At 41.7% G+C, this 18,578-nt stretch overlaps 1 protein-coding gene across 7 annotated transcripts in view; it reads right to left on the bottom strand.

Moving 5' to 3' along the window:
* Positions 1-18,578, bottom strand: part of DNM3 (dynamin 3) — a 425,435-nt gene that overhangs the window by 253,566 nt on the left and 153,291 nt on the right. For all 7 annotated transcript variants that reach the window (XM_019647999.1, XM_019648023.1, XM_019648033.1 and 4 more), the window contains exons 11-12: positions 14,886-14,972; positions 10,376-10,446 (exon numbers count right to left, since the gene is read on the bottom strand). In XM_019647999.1, coding sequence (XP_019503544.1) covers positions 10,376-10,446; positions 14,886-14,972 — 158 coding nt within the window. The remainder of the gene's footprint in view (positions 1-10,375; positions 10,447-14,885; positions 14,973-18,578) is intronic.

The following is an 18,578-nucleotide window of genomic DNA, read 5'->3' as shown; positions in this document are numbered from 1 at the left end:
CCTCCACTGCTGTGCAGCACCACTGCTCTCAGGATAAAAGTCAAAGCCCTTCTTCAATGGTCCACAAGCTCTCCTCCACTGACCCCACCCTGTTTCTTTGACTCATCAACTCCTACTCTCCACTTCATTCAACGCAGACAGGTCCAGCCGCACTCAGCTCCTTTCTTTTTTGCAAACCCAACCAGCATACTCCCACCTCCAAGCCTTTATGATGCTAGCTGCTCTCCTTGCCTAGACCACGCTCCCCCCATACATCTGCATGGTGCCCAACATCACCCCTTTCAAGTCTTCGTCAAAATTTATCTTTTCGGTGAGACCTAACATGACCACCCTGTTCAAAATTGTATCCCTCCCTCCTTCCGGGATTCTCATCCCCTTTACCTTGTTGTATTTTTCTCTATGGCATTTTTCACCTTTAAACATACTACATAATTTACTGATTTTTTTGTGTGTGTTTATTGTTTGTCTCCCCCCATTAGAATGTAAGCTCATTGTGAGCAGGGGCGTTTGTCCATTTCACTGCTATGGTCCCAGTGCCTAGAAACTACCTGGCACAGGCTACAGTTGGCATCAACATCTATCTGTTGAATAAAAAGTCCAATGAGCTTGGTACCATTATAACGTGACACAGAGGGGTTAAGAGCCAGGCATGACGTCAACAATTTAGCCCCAGAGCCCACATATTTAGGTTCTATGTTACTCTCGCTCTCTCAAAAGAATGAAGGCTTTCTTTTGGTGAATCCATAAGTAAACGCCTATCGATATAAGAAAACACAACTCATTTTGGCTATTCTGGGAAGACTAGCAATACTGAACCCTCTAACTGGTGGTTTACTAGTTTATAGAAGCTGTTTTGGAAATCAACGGAATAGTCTAAAATAAAGAAGAGGGAGATAAAGTCATCAATCAACTGTTTAAAATGATGGGATATTATGGATCAATAGTGCATCAGAAATCAACACCACACTTAGAACAGTTGTTAAAACAGCAATTTTTGATAATCTCCCAGGATGCATTTAGGCTGCTTCTCCCTTCACTCAAACTCATGAAAACCATATTCAACGTTCTGCTGAGGGTGGGGAAGGGGTGGCTGGTGGAAGGCCACGCTGTATTTAATGACTAAAGATATTGGGTGTTTATTTTTGTTTTGCAATCTGCTCATTTCAGGATTTTCAGCTTCTTTCTTCTTTCCTCATTCTTTGTTGTTATTTTTCTAGTTTTTAGGTAAATGTTTAATTCCTTAATCACTATGAAAGTCATCTCTCGCCAACCATTTCTCTACATAACCCCGATTTACATTATTCAAGTTTCCGTGGTGAGGCTGTGAACGAGCTGAAGCCCGTGTCCGCCTGGGACCAGCAGTCTGCTGCGCCCGCGTGCCCTCTGGCTGCCCACCATGCCCTGCGGCCTGGGGCTTCAGAGCTTTCCCAAGCTTTCTTTCCCCAGGGCCCTCCAGGCTCTCCTCTCTTCTAGGAAGACACGGGAAACCTAAGACTCTAATGTGACCACGCCTTCTTCCTGGCTACAGTCACCTCTTCCAAGTACCATAATTGTGTTCAGGATTTTTTTTTTTAAAGGAGAAATGTTTTAAAATAAACCACTGACTTGTGGTGATAACACCAAACTATGACAGACCCACAGGTGTTTATTTTGGAGTAGGCAAACCATTGGGAACCCTCAAATTATGAGTAAGTCCCCTTAAAATCACAGAAAACAAAAGAAGCTGAATATAAAGCAAAAGACACAGAGATTGTTGATGACTCTGTGCTAGCTTATGCAGAGAGTATGACCTCAGTGTTTCTTAGCTGTAAAGTGTGTGTGTGTGTGTGTGTGTGTGTGTGTGTGTGTGTGTATGTGTTGGAGAGACAGAGGCAAGGTGTCAGGGACTAGACTAGCTGTTTACTAGGTTCCTTTTAGATCCAAGATTCCTTGAGATGCAGCTACTCTCAGAAGCTTATGACTTACACTAGGTCAAGAGACTTTCCACTGACAGAGTTTTCATCTACTAATTGATGCATATTTAGCATCTATCACTTGTAAGAATATGCAGAAGGAAAAACATTTATTTTACAGCCAACCTCAAATATTACTGTTAGAACAAATACTAAATTACCTTTACTTTCCACCTAAAGAATAATCTTTTTGCAGCAACTGTCCCCATCAATCCAAAGATACTGTTGTCAATGACCTACTTAGGTACTTGAAGTCATTCCACAAGTGACATAATAAAAAGTAAGTTGTGGGCCAGCCGAGTGGTGCGTTGGTTAAGACCTGGCTTGGGATGCCAGAGGGCCCGGGTTCGGATCCCACATATGAGGGCCAGTGACACTGCCCTCCACAGCTAAGATGCTGAACAACAGCTCAACCTGGAGCTGGGCTGCCGGGAGTCACCAGATATGGCAGGTGGGTTGCCATGGGCTACTGTGTATAGCCAACAGCCAGCGTAAGCGGCCAGAAGCTGCTGTGAGCGGCCGTCCAGAAGCCGGCGACTGATCTGCCTCGTCCGGGAAGAGCGCAATGATGGTGCCAACTTGGGCCAGTGAAGCAATGTCCTCCACAGCTAGACTGAAGAACAAAAGGATAGCAACTTGTCTGTTCCCCTTCCCCCAATTCCCCAATAAAAATCTTTTTAAAAAAAGTAAGTTGTCACATTAGAAAACATCTCTAATCATAATTTCTATGTATGCAATGATAACTGAAAGCATTTCAAAATCCTTATTTAAAAATGTGTTCATGCAGAATAATGTAGGGACTTTCAAGTTGATTTGAGCCTTTGGACAAAATCTTGGTCATGGGTACTTAACTGGTTATCTCCATAATACCGTAAAACAAGCCCATATATAATGTTTTCATTTGACATAAGCCAAAAATTTTAGGACACCAATTATCTGCAAGACACTCAGCAGAAGACATAAACATGAATAAGGTACAGTCCTTGTAACCTACAATTTATCTAGAGCAAGGGGTGAGATGCATACACAAATAACAAAGAAAGAATAAGCTCTATAAGAATGAATATGTGTGAGCATAATGCAAAGCCCCCCCCAAAAGTGCTTCTGTCTCAAATGTGAGATATAAGTACCCCATCGCTTCTTATTATGTGTGTATGTGTATTTGTTAATTGTATAAATTCCTATTATTCACAAGTCACTGTGGAAGGCTTTGCTAAAACACTAAAATGTATAAACCCAAATTAGGTTTATTAGCTCTAAGACATAATGATTTTAAAAGTACTTAATACTTTTAAGGTCCCTAAATACATCATTAACAATAGTATCTTTGGATTTCTGGGACCAGTTGCTGCAAAATGATTATTCTTTAGGTGGAAAGTAACCTCTTGTTATATACTTTTGTAAAAATAATAGCACACTGGAAGATAGTCATAGAAAAAGGAACCCATGTTATCTCTTAGCTCATTTATTTTTTGCATATTCATTTCTATCCTTGCCCACGTGCACACACAATAAAAAATTCAAATAACAGAAGAGTGTGCCAAGGGTGTGTGTGACCATTTACCAAGTTTTACCAAATAAATCTTATGCAGAGTCATTGCTCTGAATGTTTAGGAAATAATAAAAGATTATTTTGGTCTGATATGATCTGAGATTTCCACAGAAAACCTGAAGGTACAATTTTAATAGAGGAAGACAATCAACTGCAGTCTAAGAGAATGGAAGCCAGGAAGCAGAAAAATGAGGCAGATAGGACAGCTGCAGAAAGTAAAACTATTACAGCAAAATTATTCAACATAGACTCACGTTTGTAAATGACCTTAAAAGCCATCGAGTACAATAACTGTATGTTAGGGCCAATTATGGAGAACTTGGCCATTACACTAGAGGCAGCAAAAAGTATTCAAAGTTCCTGAGCCAGCTAATGGCATGATCAAAGCAGTGTTTCAGTCAAAGTTACCTCCCTGAAATGGACAGCATTGACTTTGAAGCAGGGAAGGCAGGAAGCGGCCAGCCTAGACCCTCCCTCTGACTGCTGGAGTCCTGCCCAGCCTTCAAAGTCCAATCAAGGATCATTTCTGGATGATGCTTTCTTACAAACCTCCAGTTGTCTCTCCTGCCCACGAATTTCCAAAGCTCTTGGTCTGTGCCTGTATTATACACATAGGATCGTGCTGTAGGAAGATGTCTAACTCCTTTTCAACAATGTCTGCTCCTTGGTGGCCAATGGAGTGTTGCATTTATCTTGGTATCTCTACCTCTCTCACCACTGACAGCACCTTGCACAGTGTCAGCTGAAGAGGTCAGCAGAAGACAGATTCTACAGGGCCTTGAAAACCATAAAGAGTTTAAACTTTATTCTGACAGGAATAGGGAATCCCAGAAGAAATGAAAAAGAACATGACAAGAGGCAGGAAGACTTGTGGCGACTCAAACGAAAGAAGAATAACTTTAGGGCACCAACTACCTACAGGGTACTCTGTGGGACATATAAATGATGACAGGAATAGACAAATTCCAAAATATATATAATGGAGGTAAAATCCAATGGACTTGGTAAAGATGGAGGGAAGCAAAGATGAGGGGAATGAGGAGTAATGAATGACCCTCCGGTTTCTGGTTTGAGCAACTGGGACTTAGCATCCACAGAGTGGGGACAACAGAGAAGGTATAAACTTAAGATCAGGTGATGAGTTTATTTGGGAACATCAGGCTGAGGCGCCTCTAGAATATACAAGTGGAGATGCCCAGTGTGTAGCTGCACATGGCACACAGTCCAGGAAGAAGGTCTGGAATGGAAATCTAGACTTACAGTCATCAAGGAAAGTTGGTAACCGAAACTAATGCTGTGAGTGGTGTCAGGAGGGGATAGTGCCGTGAGAAAAGAACAGGGTTTACAGAAGAACTGATGAAAGCCAGTTCTTACACCATGAAAAGAGGATAAAGAGCTCAAAAATAAAACAGAGAGGAAGAGTCTAGAGCAGACAGAGGAAGCCAGGAGACAATTGGGGGTGTTATTGAAGCAAAGGGACAGATCTCTTCAACAAAGAGTGGCTAACGGTGTCAAACGAAGGACTCAGTTTTCCCTTGGGTTAACTATTTTGTCCTGGCCAAGAGCCGTCTCAAGACTGCAGTGGGCAGAGAAGTGAGAAGGCAGAAAGAGGACAAACTCTAGGTCAACCCAAAGAGGGCGCAAATGAATCAAGTCCCTGGGAGGTACAGATTCCACAGCTAATGTCAGCTGTACATCTCCCTTTACCGCTATGTTAGTTAGTTTGTAAGGAAATTTGGAATTAAAAGGAACTTCAGCAGTAACCATGATGGAGAAAATACTAGCAAAATGGCAACGCACAGACTCAGGAAGTGGGAAGAAAAGGTCTACCCTTTAAAACTTCGGTGACAGAGCATTTAAAGAGCTGACTGCTTATTCCTGAGCCCTGGGACTTGTTGCCTCCTTTGTCTCTTCTAGTAGGCGCCACCGTGGGTCCCCACCAAGCCATCAATCAAGGGCAGCCACTAACGAAGGACTCAGAGAAATGGGCTGCGTTCCCCACACTCTGCAACTGTGCTGTCCAAATACAGTAGCTGATAGTAGATGTGGCTACTTAAATTACAATTTTAACTAGTTAAACTTTCATTTTTATTTCATTTGCATTTCCTCGGTTTTACTAGCCACAGCTGAGCTACTCAATAGTCATATGTACTTAGTGGCTACTATACTGGACAGCATGGATTACAAAGTGTTTCTACCATCTCAGAAAGTTCTATTAGACAGCACTGCTCTGGAGTAAAGAAGCTCTTTTAGCATGTTCTTTTATTACCCCAAGAAGATTATGAACACTTGCTGAGAGTCCCTAGAGTGCAACTTATCGCATACAGACCTGGCTCCATCCAATCAGGTTGAAGCCAGTGAGAGATGGAAGCTATCCAACCAACCAGAAGCCAAAGGGTGATGGAAGCTATCCATCCAATCGGGTTGAAGCCAAAGGGAGATGCAAGCTACATGATGTCCATCCAGCCTGCAGGATTGATAGTGAAGTCTCAGGCTACATATTGTGCAAGAAAACCTTCCAGAACTTGGGGGCCTATGAAAGGGTGACTCATCTCCTAAGATTCATTTTAAGGATGAAGATAAAGTTCAAAATAACAGATTTGAGAATGAAAGAGAAAAAGTGGAAGTCCACTTATTTTTTAAATGGTGCTTGGAACACTGGAACATAGAACTTATCCGAACAGGTGACACTTATGTCCTTGCAAGTTGCTCAGCCCTGTACTTCTACCTGATAAGAGTCCCAGTAAGCAACCAAGTATTTAATTCTTAAATTTGCATATGAGTCAAAAGAAGGATCTTGTTATAATCTAATACCTAAGTTTTGATTCCACAAGAGAGAGAACATTCTGATGTAAAAACAGAAACCAGAAACACTGATGTAGTGGACTTTCACTATGTATTAGGGACAGTACAAGAAGGATGCAAAGGGAAAGGCCAAGATTGCTTTGGAGTTTGGTGCCAAGGGTCACATCCACTGCCTTTCATAAAATGGCAACAGAGGCATTCCAGAGAATCAGGAAAGAGATATAATGAATGTTACCACCCATAGAATTTTCATGGTGCTCATATAGCAAGATCTGAAGTCTGCACACTGTATCATTTCAACTGTGAGAAAACAGGTGTTGGGACCTACTTGGCAGATTGAAAACCAGACCTTGGTTGGCTGCTCGTGTCCTAGAGACATTACCCTACGGGTCCCTATTGGGGGCCTGTGTTGCTCATAAGCTACTGCAGAAATTTTAGTAACTCAGAAGGCAAATTCTGCCCATGGAACACAAGGAGAAGGGCACAAGAATTTGAAAATTCACTTCCCAAGGCATTCAGCTATTCAAAGCACAGGGTTACTGAGAGAGGGGAAATGAATGAAGGAACAATTGGACTAGCTTTTGTTTTCTTAAATAACAAAAACCAGTTACACTGTGTAAAAAAAAAAAAAAGGACATAGGGCTGCATTTTTTTTTTAACACGGAACAATGAGAAATTAAAATCCTTAAGTCATGAGGAAAGTTGGCATTTTCTTCTGGAATACCAGACTTTTAGGTTCAGAAACTATATTACAATTGAAAGATCATGCTTTCAGAAATCAGGAAATTCCAAGGCAAGTCTACAGCAGCGCTCACTTGGACAGGTTACACATGGTACATATTTTACGGTCCGTGTTTAACAAATAGCTGGAAGATGAAAAAAAAGGTCCACATATTCAACATGGCAGCGTAAATGCTACGGCAGACAGTAAGAGGTTTGAGATGCTCTGAACCCTACTCAGAGAATTAATATTCCATTACCCTAATTTTAGCAATTTGGTCTCCTGTTTCAAAAATTTTAGAACAAAAAGTCATTGCAGTTGAAAAAAATACATGTGTATATATCACCATCCTATAAATCTAAGAGGTGGTCTCCCCTCTTTCGACAATTCTCTAAAAATCTCATGAAACAAATGCATATTTTCCTCAACTTGAGACCTTAATTTTCTATCTTTGGAACCTAAAAATACTTACATAATTGTCTTCAAATATGGCTTGATTTTTTCTTCCTTGATGGAAACAGCATTCCTGCCAACTTTAAAATTTACAGCTACAACCATATTTTTTTAATTTTCTGAAGCACAAAAAAATACTACCACCCCTCAAAGTGATTTTGAAATGAACATTTCTTCATCTTCACAATTATCCCATGTCGCACTGAAACGTAATCTAACTCAGTGTGCAAATGGAAACACCTACCTCTGAGTCTCAGTGCAAAATATTACTTTTGGAGGTAATATCGACAACTAAAAAATATTCCAGTGGCAATCATATCCCAGTGGTTATAAATTTCATTCATAACAAAGTAAAATGGTGCATCTAGAAAGCAAATTCCTGTGTGTGTGTCTGTGTCTGTGTGTGAGTGTGTCTGTGTGTATCTGTGAGTTTGTGAGTGTGTGTGCATCTGTGTGTGTGTGAGTGTGTGTATGTATGGCACTTTCTCACTTTTACAGACTACACCAGTTTTCAAAAGCACTTTCACAAAACTTCGTTAATTTGATCTCCCGATAATCCTGAAAGGTATACAAGACAGGGATTATTTATTATTCCACTTAGTAAGAGCAGTGAACTGAGCTACAGACAGGTTAGGGACTTGCCAAAACCCAAAGCTCATCAGAGCAAGCCCTGGAAAGGAAACTGTAGACTGCTGGCCTCCAGATCCGCCCTTGAAAAGCAAGTCTAGGTGTACAGCTTGAGTAGATGCGAAACGTGCAAAACTGCCGGGTTTCTCAAGCAGTGTGAACAATGCTCCTTTTTTCTCCCCACCGTCACAAAGGTTCATAGTCTGTCTCACTGCTGGAAAAATGGGGGCAGTCACCTGGATTACAGAGGCCATGCCAAAAGGCTGGGTTTCTGAATATTTACATCTGCAAAATTGTATGCCTTTGAAAACCAGTTAAGATAATCTTGTAGAAAATATGGGAATTTACTGGGGAAAGTAAACTCTGGGTTATTTATCTTTAAAAGTAAATAAAAGGGTAACCAAGGGGGGGAAATGCTTCCAGAAGAGTCTGGGGGTGAAATTTAAGTGGAAGCACTGGTTACAAAACGTGTTCAAAACCTGAATCGCTCCAAACTGATGATGACGTTCTCCACGGTTCCTCCTTGACCCAGGACCCCACAACAGGGCAGCGCGGTAAAATCCTCCTCACTTGTACGTTATGGTGTCAAATTTACATCTACATCTGCTACACTTTTATAAGAACCTAACTGGCATTTGTAATCGATAAAAAAATCACCATTCAAGGCAGCGTTCCTGCTCTTTCAAATGACTCAAGGATTTGTTTTCCTTTGAAATACTGCAAGGAAGCAAGTGAAGTAAATGGAGAGTGTGTCGATTTAAATGTCTACATGTGTTTCTTGATATATTTCAATTATTGGGCAAGCTCCTAAAAGGCAACAATAACTTCCTTTTCTTTTTCTTTAGCGACTAGACTAGAGCTTGGCGCAGACCATGTGGGCTGTGCCGAAACGCAGATGGGAATTCTCAGGTCGTTCCTTCCGGGGCTAAGCCCAAGGAGGCACATCAGAGTCGGGGTGTCTTCCCACTGGCGATTTTGCAGGAGAAAGTGAGCAGGGCAGACACTGAGAGCCATGGGGCCGGAAGAGAGGGTGCCTGTGGAGCAAAAACCTCTCTAGAAGTTGGAGCAGGCCATGTGGCTAAAACACAATGACCATAGGAACGCATTCATCGCTGTGTGCTAACGTCGTCACACACAGGCCACTCACAGGAAACAGCTGAGGAAGGACTAGTGTATGGCCCAGGAGTAGCAGCCACTGAATGTAAAACGCTTGTGCACCGGGGGTTAGGCCATCGCAACTACAGCCACCTTTAGAGCGAGACGATTTTCTGTGGGACAACTGGGCCTTTCCTCCTGAAAATATGCCTACACATTCCTCCGGCCACTGTGTAGTTTGGGTCACATGATCTGCATTCCTGTTTCTTCTAAACCAGATATAATTCGTTTTAAATTTTGTTGTTTTATTTTTTATTTGCCCCTGTTCCTGAATACGTGGTTCAAGTAACAGCACATGGGTCCCCTGACTTTGTATAAAAAGAAACTATATTTTATATACCTGAAGATGGAACCATCAACATGCCACTAATCTATTTTAGAGTCAGAATCCAAATTCCTTAAAAGCAAACAAAAACTGGTTCCACGATAGGGCAGGAAAAATATGGTGAATTCAGGCTCTTGAAAATGGCTAGACGATGAATAACCAGCCCTGAATAATTAAGCATAATGTCTACATGACAATATCTGTGAATATAGCAATAAAATATTAGAATATAACAAAATACATACATGATGAAACAGCAATATAGAGACAAGCTTATATAAAATAACACACTTCATAGAAAAGAGAACATTCATCCAAAAAGATTACATCTAAATTCACAAAAGATAGTTTTTGTGTTTTTTTTTGTTTTTTCAAAGACCTCTACAGTCTGATTTAGGGATGTTGAAATAGCTTGTGTCCTATGAATTGCACTCGATGCTTAAAGTGTATGTAAGAAATTGTTTCCAAACATATTTTAAGTGTGCATCTGTTACTGCTTATCTATGGGAGTTCAAGTACAAACTGCAGATTGTCATCCAAAAACGATAAGGATCTAAGACAATGCAACTTCACATCCCACACAACGAAAGAGCCAACGACGTTATGGAGAGGATGTGGCCCCAGAGCCACGAGGCTCACAGCTCCCACGTAGGTCGACTCAGAATTAACACTGACAGAGAATGCACTCTCTCAAGGCGGTGGGGTTGTAGCGAAAACGCACAACATGTATTCTAGACACGCCAGCAGGAGGAATGCATGAGGAGGCAATCAAGTGTTTTACGTACTTTGCGAAGCCAATGAAATCTTCGTGGTTGGTGTTGATGTAGGAGACTTGAATGTCGATCAAGAGCAGTACCTGTAAGTCAAAGAGAAACCCTTCGATGAAAACCATCTTGAATGGGATGCAAACACTAAGCCCATGAATAGCCCACCAATTATTTATCTCCTGAGATCAATAAGCTTCAGCATGAAAGCAAAACTCCAGTCGGTTCTCTGCTCACAGATCACCTCCTCCGAGGCGCCCGCCCTGCCCGTTCTGTCTAAAGTAGTGCTCTTCTTACTCTCGCTCTCGTTACTCTGCCTTACTTTCCTCTGTAGCATTACCACTAGCTGACACAGGCTGGAAGGACCCCACCTGCTGGAGCCCCAGAGCCTAGCACAGAGCCTGGAACACCACAGGAACTCACTGAAGATGTGTCAAGAAATGAACGGAATCCATGTTCACGTGAACATGAGAATGTTCTAAGCACGAGGTCCTAAATAAACTCCGAGTCTGAGATTTGAAAGGTGTGCAGAAAATGTCCTTCAATGGGAGGCAAGGAGCCTGAGCGAGAGGAAGAAGAGAGGGAGGAAAAGAAGCTACAAGAAAGGGAGCTTTATTCCAGAGATATTCAAACCGAGCTCCCTGTCCTGAGGTTCCTTTTTGTTCTCCCAACTGTGGCCCTTGTCGCTCTGGAATGCTGAGACGTGTTGCCGGGGGAAATGCTTAGGAGTTGCTGCCTGTGCATCTCCAGAGCTCTGCACCTTGACTTTGTTGAATGAACCTTGGGGACCACAGCGAGCATTTTCCCCGCTGCAGCCCTTCCTTGGAGGTGACATCTGAGTGCACTGGAGCATCATGGTCCTTCCTCAGGAAAGCCTTCCCTGAGCCTCACCCCACACCCTCACCCTATGCCAGGCTGGATCACTGTTACCTTCACACAGCCTAGGTGTCCTAGTTCACATTTATTACACCCTGTATTTTGTATTTGTGGTGTTTACTACCAATATAATTATTTTTATATTATTTATTTGATGTTTTGCTTCCCTGCAAGATGGTAAGCTCCGTGGAGGCAGGGGTTACAGTTTCCTCGTTCACCACTTTGTCCCCAGACCCTAGCACAATACACATAGTAGGTCAGTGTCCAATAAATGTTTGTGGCTGTAGATTTTATAACTATCTCCCAACCTTGAAGAACAATTTGCTTTATAGGAAGTGATTTATTCCCAAACGATTAGCACATGGCCTATTGTTTCTCCCTCACTACCCAATGCCATGGGCTCTGAGGCTTCAGTCTAGTGGCTCATCGCAATGGCTCATCTGACCAATTCTTGCTGTGAGCCTCAAGGGGACCTGCCAAGAAGAGTAAGTGGGTCACCTCCAACCCATCCCCACTGCCAAACACAGGGACTGCTGTGTCAACAGCATCACAACACTCATATGAAAAAGTTTCATATCATCAGACAGTTTTGTTTCTACTCTTCCTGAAGAAAGCAGAAGAGTTGGGAGGAGCCATCTTTATTGGAACCTGCGGTGCTGCCTCTGTTCTCCCTGCAATAGAGTCTGATGCTGTTATTCTCCCAAATCCATTTGGCAGGGAGTTTGTATCAATAAACCATAATGCTTAAGCACAAATAAACGGTTACCATCATAAAGAGCAAAATATCTACATAATTCTCCACATTGCCAAGGGTTGTCATGAGTGTCTTGGACGTTCACGCACATTAACTTGGACCGCGATATAGGAAAAAAGTGGAAAAAAATAAAACACTGTGGCTGTTCTCATTCATATTCCTGGAAACTGGGAGGCTGTGTTCATCCTAGGACAAGAGCCAGGTCACATGTGGGGGATGGAAAGGAAAAGGGTACATTTTTTTCCTCATTTTTTTTTCCCCCTTCTCAGTTTCTCACTGACTTTTTAGCCCACAGTTATTGAAGATTTGGGTGAAGAAAAGTCAAGCTGCCCCTGGTAAGCGGTCTTTCCCCCACAAAATCAACCACTTCGACATACAACTTCATGGGTGGGGCACCTGGCACGCACGGGTGTTCAAAAGACCTTTGTTTTAGGAAAAAACTCACACACAGATGGATGGTTTTCCATATTTTTAATTTGGAGGAATGTTCCCCCTACAAAAGTTCCAGTGCAGAAGTTGGTACTAATTCCATTAAAAAACAAACCAACTGCAGAACACCTCACACAGTTCCAGGACAGAGGTCTAAGGAGATGGGTCACTGGGCAGCTACTTCAGAGGCACAGAGGCCAGAACTCAAATGCGAGAGCTACGCACACTGACGTGTTCACGTGACCCAAATCACACGTGTTTTCACTATGCCACACAGGTCCATGCCAGAGGTGGCAGGGACCAGCTTCCTCGGGCGCCTGACTGTCACACCAGGCCACCTGAGATGGTCACCTAGGAGGGAGGCTCCCGCCCCATTCCTTCCTTCCCACTTGGGGAATTAATGGATCACTGCATCAAAGTTGCAGATGAAAGATAATGTCCCTTAAACTCAGACAGAGCCATTCTTTTCTCATATCTACGGTGTGTCATAGCTCTTTGGGAATAGCAACGAAAACAACTAAAATGAATGGAGAACTAAGAGCGGTCTTTGGATTACTTCAGCTCGTCCTCACAAAATGCCTATGAGTTAACTACCATCATTGTCCCACTTTCAGATGAGGAAACTGAAGTGTGAAGATGCCAACTAACTTATTCATTTACACAGAAAGTAAATGGTAGAGCTGGATCTGAACCCGGAGCCCACAATCAGAACAGTGATGCTAAGACTGAGTATGTCGCTTTCATGAAACAAAAACTCCGAAACATGAAACATGAAGAAGCTAACAACTCACTTAGATATGAACACAGAGATGACAAAGATAATAATTGTGCTACTTTGCCCTCAATAGCATAGGATCCCTAAGAGTTAAGTAGGATATACTGTCATTTAAATTTTCAAGAATAAAGACACTAAATTAAAATGGTTATCTTATTTACTTAAGGTCAGGAGCACAGCTGACACTAGAACTTAAGTTTCCTTGGTCCAGCAGCATCCGTGACATTAGACTTGGGACCAGGGTGGGGTGGGGGAATCTTTTGGCCTCAGAGTTTTATATATCTGACCCCGGGCTTGATTTCACTGGCTCATGAATGAACATTGATTTGTGTATCCCCACTAAGTCACAAAGCCTATACTCTCCACGTTGGGCTATGGCGGCTATCCAATGGTGTGAAAGTTGGAAAACAAGTGAAAACTATGAATGATGGCTAATTAGCTTTCGAAGCACAGTGATAAAAAGCAGTAGCAATGACCCCCAGAGCTCGAGCAGAGAGCAGGTTGCTGCCCGAGTCACTCGCCAGCATCCCAGCCTGCTGGGCCTCCAGCCCTCGGTGCCTCCCCTCTCCTTCCATCCCCACTGCACCCACTCACCTCCCACCCCCCGCACACACCCTCAGTGGCGCGTGTCTCTCCCGCTGTGGTTCGCCTCTATCTCTCGCTTCTATTTTGCCTTCCTCCTTTTCCCCAGTTCTCTCTCTCCTCCTTTCCAACTCACCGAAGAACCACAAAATCTTGGAATTCTAACGTGAAGAGGACTTCAGAGATCAGATAGACCACATCCCAGTGTTGTACATAACAAAACAATGGTCCCAAAAAGTGGTGTGCACAAGAAGACACTGGTATTTTATGAAGAGTACGCGGCCCGAGTCCAGGGTCCTCTCCACGCTGTCACACTCGCAATTGTAGCCTGGATTTATGCAGCATCTGAAAACTTTGGTTTCCCATTATAATGTCTTATAAATAACTAAGGAAAAAAAACCTACCTAAATTTAAGAAGCTTTTAATTTCATGTAGTCCTTAACTTTTTAATGAATTATCTTTGCTTGAAAATCACCTTTTGAACTCACCGTTAGCTAGGATTTGAAGACAATTTCAAGGTCACTCCTTACAAACCATACACATTTACAAAATAGAACGAAATGCTTAAAAAAGCTGTTCTTGAAAGTTTTTATTTTTCAGTGAAAGGTTCCATGGATAAGCTGATGAATAGCTTTGTTCATTATCCTCAGGAAAAAAAATCAAATCACTGAATATTTTGCATAACATTTTAGGAAATTAGTACCATCCTGGTGGCTATCCATGGGCCCATTAAAAGCTAAGAACCCCTGTCTTCAAGAAAAAATGTGGTATATTTCTGGATTAGCAGTTTTCACAATGGGCTGTGTACGTGCTAGGGGTACACACAGTGATCCATGGGGTGTCGAGGAAAAATAATGGAACCCTATAACTGAGTTTTAAATTTCATCCTTCTGAAGTCTTTATATGTGTTTATATTTTTAACATACATAAGATATTAGTATAGTAACACATGTACGGAATTGATAAATAAGTACAAATAAACATATGTGATTGTGTTCTCAGCTATTTTTTTTCCATTCGGGGATGGATGGCCGACTGCTGGAGAACCAGACAGCCTTGGGGAGACCTCCCACGTCCCACAGAGACCCTGCCCACCAGGGAAGGGCTCTCCTCACCTGGTCCTTCGTCTTCCCTTCTCGCTCGCGAATGTGGTTAGCAACAATCCTCTCCGTTTCCTCGCAGAGTCTGGGGAAGTTGGCCAGCTGTCAAGACAAATCAGATCTGAGTGTTAATATTCAAAAAGTGATACCCCAAGAAAAGAGAAGCAGAGATAAATTGTGCTATTTTGCAGAAGATATGCATTACAGTTCCGGAAGCAAAGGTGAAACATCGTAAAGAATGGCAGGGTGACGGGGGAGGCTCCGTGAACTACGATCAGAAGTAACTATGTTATCTGAGAGGAGACACTTCAGAACCAGCAGAGAAAACAGAAACCCAGATACCCATCTAGCACTGTGATCTACAGAGTTGGCACTTAATAAAGTTCAAAGATGAAGAAGGTGAATGCGGGGATGAAAAGACGATAATGACTAACTCATGAAATATCTCATTCAAAATTCACAACAATCGTGAAAGATAGATTCTAGCATTAACCCCATTCTGTAGAGGAGGAAAGCAAAGCACAGAGAGGTTAAGTAACTTGCCCAAGACTAAACAGTTCACAAGTGGTGGGTCCAGGATTCCAAACCAAGCCCTCAGACTCCAGAGCCCATGGTCTTGCCCATTAGTCTTTGTGATGATTCATTCCAGGAACCACAGAGATCATTTATTTTCAATTCTCCCCTAACCGATGTGTTTACGTGTACGTATTTTTTTTTGGCAAAACTGTAGAAATGATGCATGTCAATCACTTATCCCACCTGAACTACGCAGGTAATTGTCCAAAATCTAGTTTGCAAAAGTGAATGAATGACGTATAGTTGTTTTCAAGGTAAGGGAGAAAAAGAATGGGGTGCCACGAGCCTGTTTAAGGAGCCCTAATGTAGAAGAAGGACTGAGTCAGGTAACGCTGTGCGGGAACGGCTGAGGGGGAAAGGAGCTTGCCAGGCGCGGGGACATGTGACGTGGACAATGAGTGGTGGGGGAAGCTAAGGAACGTCAGTTCAGAGGGTTAGGAGCACAGTCTTGAGGCAAAGCCAGAAAGGTAAGCCCAGGGGCCAGCTCAGGCAGAACGTCAAATCCAAATGCTGTTTCGTAACTGCTGCCTCTCTCATGTAATGCTGCAGTCCCACCGCTTCCTAATATGCATAAGAACGTCCTACTGACAGTCAAAATGATTTCGATGAGGCTTCCTGCCATTCGTTTTCATTAGCTCATTCCACAGGACTCCCTGCTCAATCTGTACGTCGCTTTACTTAGTTCTTAGAGGTGCTCGACTCTGATTGCACGGCTCAACCCCTCGCCTCTCTTCTGTCTCTTACTTAAGGTGCAATCAGATTCCTCAATTTAAATAACATTTTTAAGCTCTCTTGCTCTGGATGTGGAATTAAAAGCCAACAGTTGTAAAAATGTGCTTACTTTGTCAAAGTCATCAAAATTCTAATCATGTGTGCCAAAATATTGGTCTAGAAGACTTCGTCTTAAGACCTTTACTCCCCTATTAATTATTTAAAGGTTCTGTGAGTTGATTTATATAGGGTCAAGGAATTAAGGTTTCACTATTGCTTATAATCATTTTAGATTCCTAAATTTATTTCCTATCAGTCATTCATTCAACATCCATTGGGCACGTGCTATGGTCAGCGGTAAGCTCAGTTTATGTCAAAGCACCTGGTATTAAAAACCTTACAGTCTTGAGTGGCAGGATGACTACATAGATAAACTGAAATGCAAAAATGAATATTTTACACAAAGCAAGAAAAAACACAAAAGAAATAAATGGCTATGCCTGCTCTGAAACGGCCTCAGAGGATCTGATGCCTAAATAATAACAGTGAAACTTCCAAAGCTAGATAGCTACCAAATAGTAAATTACTCTAAATAGTTTATTATTCAGATTACATTAAATATTCTTAAATAATAAAGAAGGCATGTGGAAAAACAATACAATATGTATGACTTTAGGAATCAAACCTTTAAATATATAATTCTAAGAAAACATTTTAACTGTACATGTTCTGAGAGAAAGAAGTACCATAATTTCTAAAAAATACAAAGACATGTTTTAATAAAATCAAATATTTTAAGTGTTATGTAGGACAATGTTTAATTATTTTGGTGAGACCGCAATATAAAAAATTAATTTTAAGCATGAACCACTGTTTCCCTAGAGGGGAAAAAAATCACTTGAAAGGCATTTCTATCCAATAAAACAAAAATTACACACTTATAAAATGTATTAATCATCGATTAGTCAGATCATAAGAGCACTGCTGTTAGGTTTCTCTTGGAACAGACATGAGGCCAGACCAGATTTCTGTACCTTCAAGAGTAACTAGTTCGATGCTTTCAGCAAAGACTCAGATTATTAGGTAACCATGTGTTCATAGTTCTATACCAAACATCACTGAGAAAATAAACTACAACCAGAATAAAAATTTTTTTATGCACATAACTCGAGTTGATTGGTTTGGCTGCTACAGGCATGGGCTCTGTTTTGATCAAAAAACTATAAACCTTCCAGTGTTAGCCACTCACCCAAACTGAGGAGCAATAATGATTATACTGCTCCTAAAAGCATACAATAACTTTATTCCATTTCTGTGAATTAAAACCTGCCCCCAAATCCCAAATAATCTTTTATTCGTATATAACATAATGTGAGGTTTATTCAGGAGATGAAAAAAAATAGTTATCTGGGGACAACACATTTGTTATTTTAAAAAAAGAGAGCAAGAAAGCAAGCATTCACATTTACAAAGGTGCTCAAAGGTGAGAAACAAGTCTCGTATAAAGAAGTCAAGAAATTGCACGAGGGTAAATGGAAAAACATTTTATCAAGCGCTCTGTATGTTAGGAGTGGCACATGGGAAGGCTCAGACAGCCTGAGTGAAGTTGACAGAAAGGAAGGGAGCCAGGTCCCATCCAGGTGGCCTGGGGGAAAGTAGTGAGAGAAAAAGAAATATTGTTAGCCTTCGCTCTCCAAGTGAACAAATCCCCAATCTGCAAACCTCAAATATTTTCTGCAGGTGGTGGGAGAAACGGTGAAGTACATAATGGAAGGACAGATACAGTATGTTGGTATGTTCATGCATCATGTATCTATCATACCGTTTCTTCTAAGCAGAGAAATGGCAACTCGAGTGTCATTTAGCAAATGCTACGGAATAAAAACAAAAAGGTCAATCTTGGGTGGAACAAACTGAAAAGTAGTCAGAAGAAGCATGGCCTCACTCAGTAACTCAGAAAACACCTAAATAGGAGGTCAGGGTGGGGTTGCCACCACATCAAAACAATATCTACAGATAACAATCAGGTTTTCATCTCTTCTCTTTCCAAGTTCACCTCTAGCAGACATATTAATGAGTGGTTAAGAAGAAAAATCAAAACAGAAGGTAAGAGGAAAAGCAGAGGTCAAGGTAAATTAGAAATTAAGAATTAATGACAAAGGGCATAAATCCTTTAATGATTTATAAGATTAAAAGATGAGGTTCTTGGGATAGCACTCAGCCATAAAAAAGAAGGACATCTTGCCATTTTTAATACGATGGATGGAACTAGAGGACGTTATGTTAAGTGAAATAAGTCAGACAGAGAAAGACAAATACCGTATGATATCACTTATATGTGGGATCTTTAAAACAAGAACAAACCAAAACCCCTGAGCTCTCAGATACAGAGAAAAGACTGATGGTTGGCAGGGGCGGGGC

Source organism: Hipposideros armiger, unplaced genomic scaffold (assembly GCF_001890085.2).
Source record: "Hipposideros armiger isolate ML-2016 unplaced genomic scaffold, ASM189008v1 scaffold_6, whole genome shotgun sequence".
In the NCBI taxonomy this organism is placed as follows: domain Eukaryota; kingdom Metazoa; phylum Chordata; class Mammalia; order Chiroptera; family Hipposideridae; genus Hipposideros; species Hipposideros armiger.
Note: the sequence above shows the minus strand (reverse complement) of the source record. Positions and strands in the feature narration are given on the sequence as shown.